Raw genomic sequence first — 20,607 nt, 5'->3', positions numbered from 1 at the left:
AAAGATGCATCTCTCATTGAAAGTAAGCGTTGCTTTTCAGTCAAATTAAAAGGGGCAAAGAGGGACGGCACGTTCATGTAATTCCAAGGCACTTTTCCAGACTTAAGTGTCTGCAGGGTCCACGCAAATTGCATAATGGAACGTAATTGATTTTGACCATGGTACAACACAGATACTTCATCGTGCACAATATCAACAACAGAAGACACAATATTATCTAACGTGTAAATGCGGGAAGAAAGCATATTAATGCTATTATCTACAACTGCAAGCACCTTTTCCAAATTTGCTTGATCAATAGCTCTAAGCCGCTTAGCCGCCTCAATCTGTGATGTTTTCCAGATTTCATTGTAAATTGCATATATCAATCTTTTTGATCTACCACCAGCCGGGCCTTTGATGAAATCATTTAAATCCACATCATCTGTCAACCTAGATAGATGCAGTTTAACTGATGCCAAGGTAGAATGTTTGAGCCAATTCTGACATAATTTGCCTACCGAATAAGTGGTGACAGAATGGTCAGTTACAAAACGAGGATCGGACCTAACCTGAGTAAAGCCATCAGCTAAACCCAGAAAACGACGTTGGCATGAATCTGCACTTCTGTGCCACACTAGCCAACCCTTAGGGTTCAAACTGGATATATTAAATGACGAATTTTGCAAAAGAGTTTGTAACTCTTTAATTGAAAAGTCAGTAGTATTACTCCAACCGGAATACTCTTCTAAATCCGGTAGGGATGGAGAAATAATTTTTTTAGAAGTAGCCAATCCAAAGCATGTGGTTTGAAAAATGGTAGAATTTAAAAACAACATATAATTTGAGATGAGACATGCACGGTGCAAAGCCTCAGTGCCTTGTACCTGCCAACTTTTTCAACCCCAAACAGATTTAAGGTCAATGGTTTCCTTCCATAACTCGTAGCCCTCTACCGCCAACCTGTCTAGAAAGGACTTCGAGTACAATAACTTTGTATCGGTAAGTCTAACCTTGGACATGGACTTCTCTGTTATTTTAAAATAAAAAAAACCTCGGGATTTGACTGAATAAAGTCGGTAAAATAAGTGTACTTTTTCAAAAAAGTACTCGAACTGCCCTGTAAAGGAGCCGGGCAATGCTCCCACTGTGTATAATTAACAGTACTCCTTCTGGAATTTGTTTTATGCAAATAATGGTTGCCAAAATGTTGGAAGCAAAATAATTCACCATAATTTGCAGATTCTAAATACAAATCTTCAGCATCAAAAGCTAAAATGGGCACGTGTAGCAATGGATACCAATAAGACCGAAGCCATAAAGAAAACATCAACAAGCTCCATAACAGATTTGAGCACGGACATTCACACGTCCTTCTTCATCTACATAGTCTCCCATTTTAACCTGCCAAGATCTTATGGCAAGAAGTCATCAACTAATTTACAACATTCCTGGTTCAACAAAAAGTGCAAGGAACTACGGTTTCCTCTGACAGCTGCGATCTAGGCCAAGAAAGTAGCAGACATAAGATTAGCTAGGAGTTCCTGCAAGAAAGCACCGACGGAAGAAAAAGAAGGAGTGGCTAAGAATCGTTAGCTGCAGATTTGTGACGCCTGTCAAAGGAAAGATTCCCAGCAGTTCTGGTTACTTGTTACCAGAGGAGACGCTGTAAGACCCAGACCACCGACCAACAATATCACAGAGGTTGCTTAGTTTGATCACTTCTCTGCAGTTTACTCAGGAATTGGTGCGACGGACACCGGAGGCCCTTCCAAGGACTACATCAGTGTGCAGCCAGACAGTGATCTATTCTCTTCAGCTGATATCACCTAGAGCATCAGCTCCATACTTAAAAATAAAGCCTTGGGTCCAGATGGAGTACCAGGAGATGTCTTTCTTATCAATATTCCTAATTGGTCCAACTACATCCGGACATTAGCAAACAGAATTGCCACTGGAGCCCCAATACCTCCATCATGGAAAGGAGCAGAGGTTATTCCGGTCTTTAAAAAGGGGGATTGCTTGCTGCCTTCCAACTATATGCTGATTAGCCTAATAGATGGTGCGCAGAAGGTCTTCTCCTGTGCTCTTCCTACCACAATTGCTGAATGGATGGAGGAGAACAACATACCATCCCTCTTTCAAGCAGGGTTAAGGATGAAAATCAGCACCATTGACCAAGTCTTTCGTTTCACCTTATTGGCCTGGAAGACAGTGACAATAGAGCAGGGCAGTCTCTACACCGCCTTTATTCATCTAAAGTCAGCCTTTCACCTTATCCCCAGGTCTATACCTGGCGTGTTCAACAAGATCAAGGCTCCGGCATGACATCTTGCCACTTTTAGTATGTTTGCATGAGGGAAACTCTTTTCTGGCTTTGCCTAAAACAAACACCAGAGCTTATTCACTATGCAATTGCCATTGAAGAAGTCTTCAAGCTTGATTGCTTCAAATAAATTGAGTGGTTTAGTAACATCCAGACACTGCTTTCTGCACTAGTTTCGGATAATTTGTGGGATGTGACAGATACTAGCTTACTGCCTAGTGGAGAGTATGTCAAGACTCACTATTGGAATTGGGTGGCACAGAGAACCATCACACACACACACTAGGAGGCTGCCTCACAATTGAATTCATGGAATTTAAGTTGCTTGGTGTGTTTGAGCAGTACATAGAGTTCATTACCACCCCACAAGATAGAAAGTTATACATCCAATTTAGATATGGTTGCTGCCTCCCTCTGAAAATGTTCACAGCGTCATGGAATAGGGGCTCTTCGGCCTCCTTACATTACTGTCCCTGCTGCTCTGGGACTGAAGAGACGCCCAAACACATTCTCTTCGCTTGCCCATCATACAAATCCCCAAGACTTAAATGGCTAGACCCTGCCTGTAGACAGATGGGATCTCAATGTCATCAAGAAGCACTGCACATTCTTAGAAGAGACACAAGGCCATTAGTAGTCTCTGCAGTGGCCAAATTCCTGGGGAAAATGTGGTTCATCAGGAGGCAGATGCTAAAAAACTATCAAAGTACATCGCCATATCATATTCCAATTCCAATTCAGTTAACCAATAGTTCCACTTGACATTATCTGCATTATTAGCATCAGGAATTGCATCTAAATTATTGGGAACCTGATCTTGGAGCATTCGCGAAACACTTATTAGGGTACCTTTTATGTAATCTATGAGAAATACCATACACTGTATTAATCCACACTACTACAAAATGTTGTTTATATTTGATGGCTTCGCTCTTCAACAAAAAATCGAATGCTGTAATTTTAGTATATATATAAACATGCATTTAATATTGTATCTTCGCACGCTATGCACCTGCAATTTATGTATTTTAAAGTTTTTTTATCTTGTCGGAGCCTGTCCCATGATTTCAACAAAGTATCACTGACCATAAACCGCTGTTCCTATTTGTTAGGCTTGTGACCTTTTCTGATGGATCCATTTTAATCATAAAGGAATACTGTACTTTTTTTCCACCAACAGTTTGTATGCACTATTGGGCTTTTGCATCATTGCCAAAGGCGTTTTTAAGCAATTCGGGAGCACTTTCTCACCAGCCCATTTCCTGTTTTTAAATTGTGATTTTGATTTTAAGTAGGAAAGCTGTTACTTTTTGTACTGACACCTAATTGGGTTTATATATAATGATTTATGACAATGTTTTCATCATTGAATATATTGTACTGTATGCATCTGCACTTTAATGGTCGTAATGACTAAATAAAGTTTCCTGGATATTACTTTGGCATCAATTAATTAATACAATTTATGGCATCAAATTACGAATCAAACTTTTTTGATCAATTAGCAGTACAAACTTTTGGCATCAAATGATGATTGCAAGAAATAGCAGCACCTTCATATGGGACATTGAATCATCTACAAAACACAATACTTAAGACAAAACACAGTTGCATTAATTAACAGCACCACAATATCACATATACCCTGCATTCATTTCAAACAGTAATAAAAACTGACAAGAAAAAATGATGACTCAGTCAAAAACACCTTAGCCCGCTCCTAGTGCATGCAATCCTGTGACCAGGGGAAGCTGTGCGTGGTACACAGGACTAAGTGAGCCTGATAGTCTGTCAATATTGTCTCTGGTTAAAGATTTTTAAAAAATTGTGGAAACAGGAAATAACTGTCTGGCCCCTCTTGGCCAAACACAAGTTACACCTCATTTCCCAGGTCCAATTCTTTTTCCCTAACATCTGAATCACACCCTGTATCACAGCCAGGGACTAAGCTACCAACACCTCTCAATTCAGATACCAAAAGTGCTAAGAAACCGGAGGCACTGAGAAAACACTTTTCGACAAAAAAATAAGATTGACGAGCTAACTGTATCTCAACCAAGGCGCAAGCGTACTATCTGTGTCATTCCCATCAGTCCAAGCGGTGAGTCCTGAACCATGCATCACACCCAGGGCACAAGCATAAAATCTGTGTCACACCCAGCGATCCAAGTGGCAACCAATATTCACATTTCCTAGCATGCTTACTATCAAAAAATGTGGTCTTCGCAGCACACCTCCAAGGCTGCCTTACAACCATTCATTTCGGACACATAAAATAGATAACATGCCAGAACATGCTAAGGTTCATTTTTTGTGCTTCTTCCCAGTTTGCCCTACACCAAATGCTTGCAATACATCTCTGATGTAGTCTCTTACCCTCTGTGATTGTGGCTTCAGGACCGACCTCTGCCTGGGGATTCAGTTCCAAATGAGTAGGTGTAAAATTATTGACTGAAGTTCACAATTGACAATCAAAGTATACGGACCTGGGGAGGGTCAGCCCAAAAAATGCGAAAAAGCCCAGCAATTTTTTAAAAGTCAGACTTCAATGCGTTACAAAGCAGTAAGACTGGCCATGCTGCTCTGCTATCTGGCTCAATAATTGCTTCCATTTCCAGTTATACAATTGTAATCTCGCCCCTTGTGTCTTTTCATTTCAGTGCCGGATGTAGTGAGGAATCTAAGTGCTACCAATATCACCACTCATTCTGTATTCCTGAGCTGGCAACCTCCAGAGGGAAACATGAGCTCCTATCTGATAGAAGTCATGGGAGAACCATCAAAGACTATTGAGGTGCAATCAGAGTCTGTGCTCATCAACGCCCTAACACCTGGAAATGTTTACGTCTTCCTGGTCTTTGTCCTGGTGACAGACAACCCATGGGGAGGGGAAAGTGTGGTCATTGTTGAATACACAGGTGAGGAAATGGGAATTATGCATTTTACATCTCTGATTAATGATGCTGTAGTTTCCAGTAATTTTCCTGAGTGTGTTAAGGCAAGAATGACATGACGTGCACAAAGCAATGAGTCCCTAAAGACATGGTATGGAGTTTATGCTATTGTTTTGAACATTTTTGTCAATGCCATTATTAGAAATCTAACAGTACATTCGTACCTCCCAAGTTCTATCTGAACTATAAAACTGCCCACAGTGATAGATATGCTGGCCAATTACAAGTAAGCAGCATATATTCTTTAGAAAAATGCCGTTCCAAATGAATAGGTTTGAAAAATGTGACTGCAGTTCACAATTCACAATCCAAACATACAGTACTGTGGATGGTCAACCCCAAAAAAGCAGACGCTCAGCAATTTTTTAAAAGACAGCCTTCCAATGCATTACAAAGCAGTAAGCCTGGCCATGCTGGTCTGCTATGTTTTCATTCTCATGAGTCATGAGGGTATGATGACAAATCACATAAATGTCTTTACTAACCCTGTGAAGAAGGGAAACCCCTTCCTCTAAAAGCCAAGTGCAACTAAATCTCATATGAACATGATTAAAAAATTTAGTTTCCAGAAGTTGAAAAAATAAAATATTTCATGAAACAGCTGGAGGAAGTTAATGTACATTTATAAAGCACAAAGAGAGACCCAAAGGTGGATCTCAACACTGGGATCGTGAACTGAACCCAATGAAGCAAATATTGAATAGAAAATGGAGACATTTTTAGGTTTGAGTGGTTTGTGAAAAGTGAGCACTTTTAAGTGTTCATTCTGAGTAGAGGTACAGACTCATGCCTACATTTTCCTTTTGGGAAGACCTGCCCACCACTGAAAACTCACCTTGTGGCCTGGGACACTCAGATGGGGCGGCTGAGCAGGATCAGAGTGTTCATTGATTAATGTCAAGAATCAATAATTAAGAACAATAAGGATTGTAGCCTTAATTTCAGAATGGCAGACTAAAAGCCAATAAACATAAAGTGCTTGTTAACGAGAAAACAATGCAGCTGTCAAAGACTGTACATGATGGGATCTTCACATCTCAAAGCAATAATGAGATGCATTATAAAGAAATCAACTGGGTAATTGATAGGCCCAACTGAAGGCACATAACTTTGCAATGCATTTGCCATACTTGATGTAAAAAGTAAAAGATTTTATGTGTTCAAGTCCGAGCAAATTAGTACTAAATTAATGCTAGCCCCATATTTATCCTTGCATCGCTGGAGGATTGCTGGCCTTATTGTGACAGCCTCTCACTCATAGTCAGAATCCTGGGGCAAATCTTGGGCAGATACATTTGGGCTGGTCTACCTGTACCATTGAACACCTCCGTAATCCCCTGCCTGATTTCTCACCCAGCAGATTAATATCTTGAGAATCAAGAATTAAGAAAGGCGGGGCCAGAGACCTGGACTGCACATTGGTAGATGGAAAGACATTAAAGATACAAGTGCTTGAAGACATGTTAAAGGATAACCCTGCACTTCCATGACAAGTGCAATGAACTTTGAAGAGCAAAGCACAATAATTGCTTCCATTTCCAGTTATACAAATGTAATCTCGCCCCTTGTGTCTTTTCATTTCAGTGCCAGATGTAGTGAAGAATCTAAGTGCTACCAATATCACCACACATTCTGTATTCCTGAGCTGGCAACCTCCAGAGGGAAACATGAGCTCCTATCTGATAGAAGTCATGGGCGAACCATCAAAGACTATTGAGGTGCAATCACATTCTGTGCTCATCAACGCCCTAACACCAGGAAATTTGTACAACTTTGTGGTCGCTGTCCTGGTGGCAAGCAACCCTTGGCGAGGGGAAAGTGTGGTTATTGTGGAATTCACAGGTGAGGAAATGGGAGTTATGCATTTTACATCTCTGATTAATGATGCTGTAGTTTCCAGTAATTTTCCTGAGTGTGTTATGGCAAGAATGATATGACATGCATAAAGCGATGAGTCCCTAAAGACATGGTATGGAGTTTATGCTATTGTTTTAAAAAAAATTGTCAATACCATTATTAGAAATCTAACAGTACATTTGTACCTCCCAAGTTTTATCTGAACTATAAAACAGTCCACATTGATAGATACACTGGCCAATTACAAGACAGTAAGAAGCATATTTTCTTAGCAAAATGCCGTTCCAAATGAGTAGGTTTGAAAAAATTGACTACAGTTCACAATTCACAATCCAAACATACAGTACTGGGGATGGTCAGCCCCAAAAAAGCAAAAGCCCAGCAAATTATTAAAAGTCAGCCTTCAATGTGTTACAACGCAGTAAGCCTGCCATGCTGCTCTGCTATGTTTTCATCCTCATGAGTCATGAGGGTATGATGACAAATCACATAAGTCTCTTTACTAACCCTGTGAAGAAGGGAAACCCCTTCCTCCAAAAGCCAAGTGCAACTAAATCTCATAAGAACATGATTAAAAAAGTTAGTTTCCAGAAGTTAAAAAAATAAATTATTTCAAGAAACAGCTGGAGGAAGTTAATGTAAATTTATGAAGCACAAAGAGAGACCCAAAGGTGGATCTCAACACTGGGATCATGAACTGAACCCAATGAAGCAAATATTGGATAGAAAATGGAGAAATTTTAGGTTTGAGTGGTTTGTGAAAAGTGAGCACTTTTAAGTGTTAATTCTGAGTAGAGACTCATACCTACATTTTCCTTTTGGGAAGATCTGCCCACCACTGAAAACTCACCTTGTGGCCTGGGACACTCAGATGGGGCGGCTGAGGAGGGTCAAACAGAGTGTTCTGTGATTAATGTCAAGAATCAATAATTAAGAACAATAAGGCTTGTAGCCTTGATTTCAGAATGGCAGACTAAAAGACAATAAACATGAAGTGCTTGTTAACGAGAAACCAATGCAGCTGTCAAAGACTGTACATGATGGGATCTTCACATCTCAAAGCAATAATGAGATGCATTATAAAGAAGTCAACTGGGTAATTGATAGGCCCAGCTGAAGGCACATAACTTTGCAATGCATTTGCCATACTTGATGTGAAAAGTAAAAGCTTTTATGTGTTCAAGTCCGAGCAAATTAGTACAAAATTAGTGCTAGCCCCATATTTATCCTTGTATCTCTGGAGGATTGCTGGCCTTATTGTGACATCCTGTCACTAATAGTCAGAATCCTGGGGAAAATCTTGGGCAGATACATTTGGGCTGGTCTACCTGTACCATTGAACACCTCCGTAATCCCCTGCCTGATTTCTCACTCAGCAGATTAATATCTTGAGAATCAAGAATTAAGAAAGGCAGGGCCAGAGACCTGGACTGCACATTGGTAGATGGAAAGACATTAAAGATACAAGTGCTTGAAAACAAGTTAAAGGATACCCCTGCACTTCCATGACAAGTGCAATGAACTTTGAACAGCAAAGCACAATACTGTTGTGTTTTATCTAGGACCCCGATCAATATAATGACCTTATGCCCCTATACGGCTATAATCAATACATATCCCTATAATGGCATAAATATCCAGAACCATATTTCAGCAAGTCGCCTCTGCAGTCCATGTCAGTCCATGACACAGCAGAAGTCACTTCCTTAGATTCCTAGATAACACACCGAGTTCTTTTGACACTTCAAACCTCCAGCAACCTGGGAAAGCCCCGCTTGCTTCGTTTTGATTTGTAATAGAACTCCTAATTAGCACTGTAAGAACGACCAGTTCTTAGTGACATCTTTATTGACGTCTTATGTCCAAAACTTACGTCAAACTCGGCACCTTTCAGGTATAAATAATACCAACGTTGCCTTAAGCAAACACAGCGGTGGTGGTGAATACAGGAGCAGAACAGCCGTCCCCCTGCAGAAAGCCCAGCAGATGCGAGAAAGCCCACGGACGCTGCCCCTCCTCCTTGACGCGCTGAGAAAGACACTGTCTTTTCTCCTGCCGAGTAAATCCAGCTCTGGCGTATCCAGCCTACCCTTGCGGGTGACTGGAGTATCGAGTCCTGAGAAGAGATACCAGACCTCCAACATTCTATTCCAGAGGTATGGTGCTGATTAAACCCTTAGAGAGAATTCTTGAAGCAAACCCTTGGCAAAACCAACTTAACTTAATTTGCGACTTACTTACTCCCTTCCACGTGTTAGGCTTAGGTCAGGTACACTGGGGTAGGCGTAGTTAGAAGCATCAGTTGAGGTCGTTAGCCAAATGTATATATGAATGTATATATATTTTTTTCATTTTAACCATCTTATGACTAAGAAACCATATCAATGCTTTTACAGTATTATTTCGTGATACTGATCTTACTGTACGCACTTTTTATAATAACAAGTCTTGCAATTGTGGCAATTCATTTCTCTTGCATGAGAAGGAAGACTGTTCAATAAATAATACCTTTTATTGAAAACGCCTGTCTCTCTATTCTCTGCCTCCTGGTGAAAGTAATCACACACAACTGACTGAGTGAAATAGCTGTCTATTGTTTCACACGACTCTAGAGATTGACTCTTATTCTGAGCAGCAAAGTTGTCATGTTAATGCGGTTGTTGGAAAACTGAATCCCTTCTTGTCTGAGCCAAAGAAGCTGATCACTTCCTATTCAGTCAAGAAAGTTTCCAGTGACCTCTGAGCTAGCTGGTACAAACCCAATTAAGTCTAACATAGTCAGTAGAGACCTAGAAGACCGCACTCCTACGTCTACACTGCTGTTTTATGTTATTCTAATGTGCAGGGCCTATAGGGAAAATAGGAACTACACTACATGGCGCCCAACGTTTGGTAAGGCGATAAAACTAATGCAAGACGTTAGAGTAACTCAGTCATGCTTTTTCACACAGACCCTTTTTCCCGTAAATACTCCAATAGACGTCTGGAGTGGGTGAAAGGTTAAAATCCGCCTGAACTTAGTAGGAAGAGATTCCTATGTAGAGTTTCTGGTTTATTCAACGTTGAAGGATACAGTGTTCCAAAATATTGTGCACCTAATCTTTGTCTCCTTGGAGACCTGCTCTGCAAAAACTTTCATTTATACAAATGTCAGTAGAAAACAACGGAACCGCTGAAGCCGCAGTAAATGCGAATCAGCAGGACTCCGCTGATACAGGGTTAAATGACCGGGATGCTATCATCATTCCGATCAACATAAGAAAATCTATAACTTTAAAACTTATAGAAAACGGACTGAGCTCACGAGGTGGTACAGTCATTTTTGTGATAGAGGCACACGAGTATCGGCAGACAGAGGTATTCTATTCATGGATAAACTTTCCAGCGGCAAACGCTACAACACACAAATTCCACTATTACAAAATAGAGGAACCACCGGAAGAGTATGCTCCTTTCGAGGAGATTGAAATTCCATTAAAATACCAAGAGCACCTGCTCTGGTTTAAAGGCGCCCTAAAACACAATGATCATATTACCAGGCTCGGTCCACTAGGTAGACCAGGAGCAACGTGGCCGGTTCTAGCCAGCTACACACCACTTCCGGACATTGATAAAATGTCTCGCGAAGAACTTTTAGCACAGCTAAAATTACTAACTAAAATACATAGACAGTTAGTCCAATATGTAATGAGGACTACAACAGTCCAAACAGCTGTTAATATTCCACAGCTGACCCCTCATCAGGGGAACACTAATAAAATTACACCACAGAACATACAATCATGTCTTGGTAAAACACCCATAAAACGGGAACAAATTCCCTTCTGGTTAGCACAGAAAATAACTCAAATAGAGGCAGTATTTCCGAATACTACCCCTATTGAGAAACACAGGATTCTGACTATCTGCCTTCCAATGGGGGTGGCACCACATGTGGAGGACTGTGACACTTGGGGTACAGTCTTTGCTTCCATTTACACAAAAATACATGGTTTTCCGTCCATAGCGGTAATACCAGATATACTAAAACGAATTCAAAATGAATACGGTCCAGAACCTGCTTTAACTCTTGGTATGAAATTACTGAAAGACTTCAGGCAGGTCTCAGCTATATTACTAGCAAACATAAAGGGAGAAGCAGCATCTGTGGCGATCCGCCAGAAATTGAAGGAAACAGATATAACAGATCAACCAATTGAGCTCGCCAGAATCATAGAAAAATGCTATGAAGAACTAGGTAGAGATAGCTTGGGTGGGAAACCAGTAAAACCCCAACTGCTCGAAAATCCTGAAAAATTATTTATTAAAAATAATCTGAACACTCCTAAAAAGAGCTGGGATGGAAATAAACAATCCACTCCCAAAGAAAAAGTTTTCCAATCCAGAGGAAGGTCTCCTCAGCGGATTGAAAGAACTCCGACTCGAGAACACCAGTCTCCCCAGAGGGAGCACTCTGAAAAAAGATACAACCTTAGAAATAGGGATAACTTGAAAAAGCCTGATAGATATCAAAGTATTGATACACGTCCTTCTTGATTCATTTCGCAGAAATCTGAAAGAAGAGGACGGTCAGAACCAGAAGAGCACACCAAGTCCAAAGACAAGGAACCTGCTCAAAGTAAAAAATCACAATTTCCAAAAAAGAAGGTAGCCAGTATTAGAGTAATAGAACATGCCGAGAATACTGAGGACACAGCTGAAAAACGGAGAGTGGGCACAGACAATGCTAGACAGTGCAGCAGAAATCAGCATAGCTCGCAAGATCCTGATGAATCATCTGGAGACAGTGGACACGAATGAATACATTCAAGTTGAAACTGCAGACACCAGAGTTAGCAAACCTCATAAGATATACGAAATAACACTGCGTATAGAGGGAGATAAGACTAGGAAAATAAGGGGTCTATTTTGGGACAACCTCTCAAAAGGCTATGACATCCTGCTAGCTGAGAAAGATTGGCCCCCAGAGTTTGTCAGGGAGTGCCCTCATGGCGAAGAAATAATTATGCCTGCCTTCTCAAATCACATTCCAATTCACAAGAAATATACATATGCAAGGAAATGGGCAGTGGCTCAAGCACCTGCATTATATAAGAATCATGTTGGATGGGATGAGGACTCTCCTCCTCACAAAATCCAGTTAAAAAATCAACCTACTGCACAGAGGCAGTACCCAATTAAGCAAGAAGCTAAAAAACAGGTCAGGGAGATCTTAGATCAACTTGAATATCAGGGGGTGATTGAAACATGCACCTCTCAAATGAACAATCCTTTGTTTCCTGTCTCCAAGCCAGACAATTCATATCGTCTAGTCTTGGACTACAGACACCTTAACTCGTGTTGCAAAACATTTGCGGTACAAAATTCACATAGTGCTGCACTAATAAATAACATAGTTAGGAAAAAATACAAAACAACATTAGACATTTCTAATGGATTCTTTTGTCAAAACATTGCACCCGAAAGCAGGTACTTGACCGCTTTCTCAATAATGAGACACTTGACAAAGTAACCGCCAGAACCTACAGGTCAATCTTCCAGCTTCCTAGTTATGTCTCATCAGCGCAAATCCGTCTGGAGTTCGGGGTACAAAAGCAAACAGTGGAAAGAAAGGGCAGCTTCATAAAATGCTGGCACAAGATCAGAAACGCAGAGCCAGGCACCCTAAATTCCCACCTCTGGACCGAACTGCAAAGACGAGAACGATCACACGCTAGAGAGTATCTGACGGAATCTCTAGAAAATCTCGAGCTGACCAGCCTTTGGAACAGCCCAGTAGACCACAAAAACTTTAAAAAACTAGTAACAAAAGCAACTAAAATAACATCGCTGCTGGAAGACAAAGAAACGCTGGCAAAAAGGGCACATGGATGGATAGTCTTAAATGACTATAAAACTCTAAGGCCTCAAGTGTATTTAGATCAAGGATTTAAACAGAAGATCAAGGAAAAATTCCTAAAGCTGCGGTTAGGCATACTCCCAATTCTCACCCATCTGGCTCCATGGAAGAGGATTCAGGACGACCAATCTTGCCGACTCTGCAACACAGGTCCTGAAGATCTAGTCCACACAATATGTATTTGTCCCAGTTTAAGGGACCTAAGGAGAACACTACTACGTGAAATATGGAATCAGAAGGGGATTAGATCCTGCCGACAGGCAGTCAAACTGTGTTTCAATCCGCAAGAGACCCAACTAAACTTCAGAACTACAAAATACCTTGACGCAGTGGCAAAAAGAATTAAGGAAGCACAAAAGACGGAAATGTGTAATAGCCAGACAGTGCCCTGAGCGTTTTTGGCTTCGCGACCCAAATGAAGTACATTAACTGACTAATCAACAACACGTACTACACAAATAATTTTTAAATGTTTGACAATCAATTTTTATGTACTTAAATTGTGAGTTTTAATTAACTGTGCAATAAATGTATCTTATCTTATCTCCTCACAAAATCCAGTTAAAAAATCAGCCTACTGCACAGAGGCAGTACCCAATTAAGCAAGAAGCTAAAAAACAGGTCAGGGAGATCTTAGATCAACTTGAATATCAGGGGGTGATTGAAACATGCACCTCTCAAATGAACAATCCTTTGTTTCCTGTCTCCAAGCCAGACAGTTCATATCGTCTAGTCTTGGACTACAGACACCTTAACTCGTGTTGCAAAACATTTGCAGTACAAAATTCACATAGTGCTGCACTAATGAATAACATAGTTAGGAAAAAATACAAAACAACATTAGACATTTCTAATGGATTCTTTTGTCAAAACATTGCACCCGAAAGCAGTTACTTGACCGCTTTCTCAATAATGGGGTCGCAGAAAAATTTCTGTAGGCTCCCACAGGGGTTCAAGAATAGCCCAGGATTATTCTCAGCCAGGGTAACAGAGTTACTACAAATGTATGACGATGAGGCATTATCTTATGTCGATGACATCTATCTTACAGACGACGACTTGGATACTCACTTGAAAAGAGTGAACACCATAATACTTGGGTTCGCGGCAGAGGGTTACAAATTCAACATTAAAAAGTCTCGAATTGCCCATCTAACAGTACTATTTTTAGGTTACGAATTATCAAGCGAAGGCAAAAGCCTAGCGGACAATTTCTTAGAGAAATGCGCTGTACCCCAAGCACCAAAAACGCTGAAGAACTTACAATCGATTCTAGGCTTCCTGAACTTCGGAAGAACATATATATTAAATTACGCAGAGAGGGTTAAACCTCTCTACGAATTAATAAAACCTGATTTTAAACCAATCAACTGGACTCAAAAACATACAGAAATTTTTAGATCACTGCAAACAGACATGTTAGCAAAAACAAAATTAGAAACTCGTGACAACACACGCAACCTTGTAATCAGAGTCATCCCAGGAAGATGCGGATTCACGTACCTGACCTCTAATGAGGGAGAAACGGTACCAATAGCTTACAAATCACACTTGTACACAAATGCTGAAATAAAATTCAGTTCAACGGAAAAAATTCTAACTGCGGTCCAGACTGCTGTAGCAAGAGAAAGGGCCCTAGCACAAGGTAAACGAATAATAATCGTTACACCTATACCTGCTTTAGAAGCAGTAACTAAAGCGAGCATTCAAAATGCTAAAGCTCTGCATCCAAGATGGATCCAATGGGTTAATTCCCTTGCTGCAACAGACGTAGTATATGAATTTGATCCTAATTTAAAGACACAGGAATTTTTACAATATGAATACGAATGTCCTCTGCCAATTGAAATCCTGCCTCTAGAACAATACGGATGTATCATATATAAAGACGGATCGGCACAACCCGCAGTTGGGGTAAACAAGCTTACAGTGCTGCATGCGCGATTGTTAAAGGTCGTTGACACAAAGGAAAATTTAGACCAATGGTCACTAAGACGCAATCTCTAGGAGATTGTACAGCTCAGCGAGCTGAACTACTAGCATTTAAGATGGCGCTTGAAAATACCGATCGCGAATTCCCCACACTTATAGTGTGCGATTCATATTATTGCGTTCAATCTTATAATGAATACTTGAAGAATTGGGTTGAAAACGGTTTCAAGATGCTAAAGGTGGCACAATCAAGCATGAAATGCTTTGGGAACAAATAGTTCTTTTACAGAAGGAACTACAAAAGACTCACGTGATACACACTCTGAGTCATCAACGTGATGGCGTTCACGTTGCTGCGAATTCATTGGCTGATGAAGCCGCGAAGGCAGCTGTACAAACGGCTTCCGTAGCTGCTATCACCCGGTCAAAAACAAAAATAGACAGCGATATTTTACAAGCTGTCAGTGCGTCAGTAAAAGATAATAAAGAAACACTCCCTAGAGGCTTTCCTGAAAAGTACTCATATTTAACAGATACGAATAATGTTCCCTTTGCTCGAATCCCTGGAGTGGGGGATAGGGTAATTCCAAACATGGAACACAGGTTAGTACTAATAATAGCGGCACACGAAGGGCTTGCTTCTGCACACGCTGGCGTTTCCGCAACAATATCATTACTAAAACAGAGATATTGGTGGCCTCGTATGAGAATAAAAACTAAGAAATATGTACTAGAATGCGAAATATGCCAAAGAATGAAAGTATCGACAGTGAGACGACCAGCGCAGACACCTCTTCTCATCTCGGATAAACCTTTAGCATGTGTTTACCTGGACCACTGTGGTCCCCTACAAAGGGATGGCAACTATAAATATACCATGGTCGCAGTGGATTCCTGTACGAGATTCCTATGGATGTGGCCCCAGCGCTCGGCTGACGCCAAAACTGTTATAAAAGATTTGTGAGTCTTTATCGGCACATACGCAATTGCCATGCTCCATTCTGACCAGGGTCCTGCTTTTAGCTCTCGAGCTTATAGGGAGGCCATGACCAGCATGGGCATCGTATTGCGGTTCTCTTGTCCATTTCACCCGGAAGGAAAAAGTGTAGTGGAAAGAAAAAACCGAGACATAAAGCAATCCATAACAGCGAAGGTATTAGGTTTGGGTGATGGGTGGGTCAAACATTTAACAAGTGTCCAACGTAGTCTTAATAACTTGCCAAGAAATTCTCTAAAAGGTTTCAGCCCGTACGAACTATTGTTCGGAACTAGAATGTATGTTCAGGACCTTGATAGTCAGGCTTCAGTGGTTAAAGATGAAAATAAAGATTTTAAACTCAAAGATCGTTTGGCTGTTTTACAGGACTTAAATGAAACAAGAAAAGCTCTGAGCAACATAAAGTTAAAACAACAGCCAACAACCACTGAAGACACACCACCTGTCCCAGCAAGACCTGTCTGGATTCCAAAGATTGGGGATCTGGTCAGAGAAAAAATAGCGGTGAAGAAGGAATTTGGGTCTTCTTACAGAAAAGCAGTACCTGTCTTAGCAATCAACGGAACAAGATCAGTAGTACTACCGCCCCTTGCTGGTAAAAAGGAGAACCGAGTTGTATCCATCGACCTGGTAAAACCACAAGCATGTGGCCTATAATAAATAGTAGGCCAAGTGGACTCCCAAGAAGTAACAGAATACCCAAATTTGCAGCAATCCAAGAGGTTCAAACTGAAAGATTAATTACATTTGACAAACCTACAATGCACAAAGAAGGACTATGCAATAATGCCATGGAACTCGTGCCTCTTGAAACTCAAATTGAATCAGTTCATCGTGAAACACCAGCATACGAGGCTGTAGCATCAGAATGTGCTAATGAAAATCAACGGGGAAATGCTATTCCTACAATCGACAGAACTGCCTCTGGCTACTTCATCAATTTCGATAACTTCTCTGAAGATCCAAGCGACTCTGAAGTAATGCCAGAAACAAAGACTTTTAAAGAAAAGGCAACAGAACTCCTTCATCAACTCAAGGAAACTTATCTTGTTTCACCATGGTTAGAGTTTTGGTTTGGGCTAGGTGTATTTTTCCTGCTGCTTTGGCTCATCATGATACTTGTTTTGGGAAAATTCATTGAGGGAAAATACAGTTCAATGGACACAGCAAGTCAGAACATCAACTTAGTTCTAAAGCCACACAAGTCGTCTCACATCGAGAAAAGAGAACTATCATCAGTGAATGTCACAGCCATTCCAATACCCGGCGGGGTAGTTTGGGACAAGACAGACTATGAAATATATGGCCCGGTCGAGATCCTGAAATATCCTCACCAGTTCAAGGTTTCATTAAGTGACTTTGTAAAACCAAGTACATTCTCTGATGATTGGGATTTTGAAAGTATAAATAATATGATGTCTGATTTAGTGTTGTCAGCAAAATCCTGATGACGGCATTCGTTGAAACTCCTGCGCTAGGACTAGGTGGCGGCAGTGAAGCAAGAAATAAAAGCAGCATCACCCAGGTACGACCTTCTGTGAGCATTGCTGATCCAGACATCGATGATAGCAATCATTCTCACGAATGCCATGTTACAGCACTATCAAACCTGGTCGAACTGTCACCTGAATATGTAGATCTATTCTTTGAGAGCCTGTCTGACATGATGTTCTCCCCTGAACAGAAACAATGAATTTTGGAAAACACTCTATGGCCTTCGGCTTTGATAAACAAAAGCTACTGAAAAGCGTTTGGAACTATATTTCCCCGCTCTCTTTTTGAATCAGACACTTTTTCAAAATATTTACTTTTTTTCTGGCACAAGTACTTTGCTTAAAGTAGACCTATTCATAAAGAACAGAGCTTCTATTTTTAGTAGATCTAGAGACAAAAATTTTACTTCAGCCTCTAGCACATTTACTGCAATTATTTTTATATGTGATGAAATAGTCTCGACCTTCTCTTCTGTATTTAGAGACATTTCATGTGTACTTTCGCAAAATCGTTCAACTGATTATATATGCAAATATTTTTTGAATGATTTATCTGCTTATAACGTACAGCACCTATATTCTCATGTATTTTATATACACCATTTCAAATACTAAGTGTATTTTGGGGTGGGTAGGAATACACGCGCATCCTATTGCTTTTAGTTTTTAGTAATTTGATGGACATGAATTTGTGGAGTGGGTGTTGTGTTTTATCTAGGACCCCGATCAATATAATGACCTTATGCCCCTATACAGCTATAATCAATACATATCCCTATAATGGCATAAATATCCAGAACCATATTTCAGCAAGTCGCCTCTGCAGTCCATGTCAGTCCATGACACAGCAGAAGTCACTTCCTTAGATTCCTAGATAACACACCGAGTTCTTTCGACACTTCAAACCTCCAGCAACCTGGGAAAGCCCCGCTTGCTTTGTTTTGATTTGTAATAGAACTCCTAATTAGCACTGTAAGAACGACCAGTTCTTAGTGACTTCTTTATTGACGTCTTATGTCCAAAACTTACGTCAAACTCAGCACCTTTCAGGTATAAATATTACTAACATTGCCTTAAGCAAACACAGCGGTCAGTAGAGACCTAGAAGACCGCACTCCTACGTCTACACAGCTGTTTATGTTATTCCAATGCGCAGGGCCTATAGGGAAAATAGGAACTACACTACAATACTTGCATCCATTTCCAGTTATACAAATGTAATCTCACCCCTTGTGTCTTTTCATTTCAGTGCCAGATGTAGTGAGGAATCTAAGTGCTACCAATATCACCACACAATCTGTATTCCTGAGCTGGCAACCTCCAGAGGGAAACATGAGCTCCTATCTGATAGAAGTCATGGGCGAACCATCAAAGACTATTGAGGTGCAATCACATTCTGTGCTCATCAACGCCCTAACACCAGGAAATTTGTACAACTTTGTGGCCTCTGTCCTGGTGGCAAGCAACCCTTGGAGAGGGGAAAGTATTGTCATTGTTGAATATACAGGTGAGGAAATGGGAGTTATGCATTTTACATCTCTGATTAATGATGCTGTCGTTTCCAGTAATTTTCCCGAGTGTGTTAAGGCAAGAATGACATGACGTGCATAAAGCGATGAGTCCCAAAAGACATGGTATGGAGTTGATGCTATTGTTTTAAAAAATGTTGTCAATACCATTATTAGAAATCTAACAGTACATTTGTACCTCCCAAGTTCTATCTGAACTATAAAACAGTCCACATTGATTATACACTGGCCAATTACAAGACAGTAAGCAGCATATTTTCTTAGAAAAATGCCGTTTCAAATGAGTAGGTTTGAAAAAATTGTCTGCAGTTCACAATTCACAATCCAAACATACAGTACTGGGGATGGTCAGCCCCAAAAATAGCAAAAGCCCAGCAATTTTTTAAAAGACAACCTTAAATGTGTTACAAAGCAGTAAGCCTGGCCATGCTGGTCTACTATTTTTTCATTCTCAAGAGTCAAGAGGGTATGATGACAAATCATATAAGTCTCTTTACTAACCCTTTTAAGATGGGAAACACCTTCCTACAAAAGCCAAACACAACTAAATCTCATAAGAACCTGACTAAAAGAATTAGTTTCCAGAAGTTGAAAAAATAAATTATTTCAAGAAACAGCTGGAGGAAGTTCATGTAAATTTATGAAGCACAAAGAGAGACCCAAAGGTGTATCTCAACACTGGGATCATGAACTGAACCCAATTAAGCAAATATTGGATAGAAAATGGAGATATTTTTAGGTTTGAGTGGTTTGTGAAAAGTGAGCACTTTTAAGTGTTAATTCTGAGTAGAGGCACAGACTCATGCCTACATTTTCCTTTTGGGAAGACCTGCCCACCACTGAAAACTCACCTTGTGGCCTGGTACACTCAGATGGGGCGGCTGAGCAGGATCAGAGTGTTCATTGATTAATGTCAAGAATCAATAATTAAGAACAATAAGGATTGTAGCCTTAATTTCAGAATGGCAGACTAAAAGCCAATAAACATAAAGTGAAAACATGGTAAAGGATACCCCTGCACTTCCATGACAAGTGCAATGAACTTTGAACAGCAAAGCACAATAATTGCATCCATTTCCAGTTATACAAATGTAATCTCGCCCCTTGTCTCTTTTCATTTCAGTGCCAGATGTAGTACGGAATCTAAGTGCCACCAATATCACCACTCATTCTGTATTCCTGAGCTGGCAACCTCCAGAGGGAAACATGAGCTCCTATCTGATAGAAGTCATGGGCGAACCATCAAAGACTATTGAGGTGCAATCACATTCTGTGCTCATCAACGCCCTAACACCAGGAAATTTGTACAACTTTGTGGTCGCTGTCCTGGTGGCAAGCAACCCTTGGCGAGGGGAAAGTGTGGTTATTGTTGGATTCACAGGTGAGGAAATGGGAGTTATGCATTTTACATCTCTGATTAATGATGCTGTAGTTTCCAGTAATTTTCCTGAGTGTGTTAAGGCAAGAATGATATGACGTGCATAAAGCGATGAGTCCCTAAAGACATGGTATGGAGTTTATGCTATTGTTTTAAAAAATGTTGTCAATACCATTATTAGAAATCTAACAGTACCTTTGTACCTCCCATATTCTATCTGAACTATAAAACAGTCCACATTGATTGATACACTGGCCAATTAC

The 20,607-nt window shown here is 40.5% G+C and overlaps 1 protein-coding gene across 1 annotated transcript in view; it reads left to right on the top strand.

Annotated features, from left to right (window-relative positions):
* Positions 1 to 20,607, top strand: part of LOC147684191 (tenascin-X-like) — a 192,835-nt gene that overhangs the window by 54,476 nt on the left and 117,752 nt on the right. The window contains exons 6-9 of the mRNA XM_086942604.1: positions 4,966 to 5,223; positions 6,844 to 7,101; positions 18,687 to 18,944; positions 20,090 to 20,347. Coding sequence (XP_086798730.1) covers positions 4,966 to 5,223; positions 6,844 to 7,101; positions 18,687 to 18,944; positions 20,090 to 20,347 — 1,032 coding nt within the window. The remainder of the gene's footprint in view (positions 1 to 4,965; positions 5,224 to 6,843; positions 7,102 to 18,686; positions 18,945 to 20,089; positions 20,348 to 20,607) is intronic.

Source organism: Lissotriton vulgaris, chromosome 11 (genome assembly GCF_964263255.1).
Source record: "Lissotriton vulgaris chromosome 11, aLisVul1.2, whole genome shotgun sequence".
Taxonomy (NCBI): domain Eukaryota; kingdom Metazoa; phylum Chordata; class Amphibia; order Caudata; family Salamandridae; genus Lissotriton; species Lissotriton vulgaris.
Note: the sequence above shows the minus strand (reverse complement) of the source record. Positions and strands in the feature narration are given on the sequence as shown.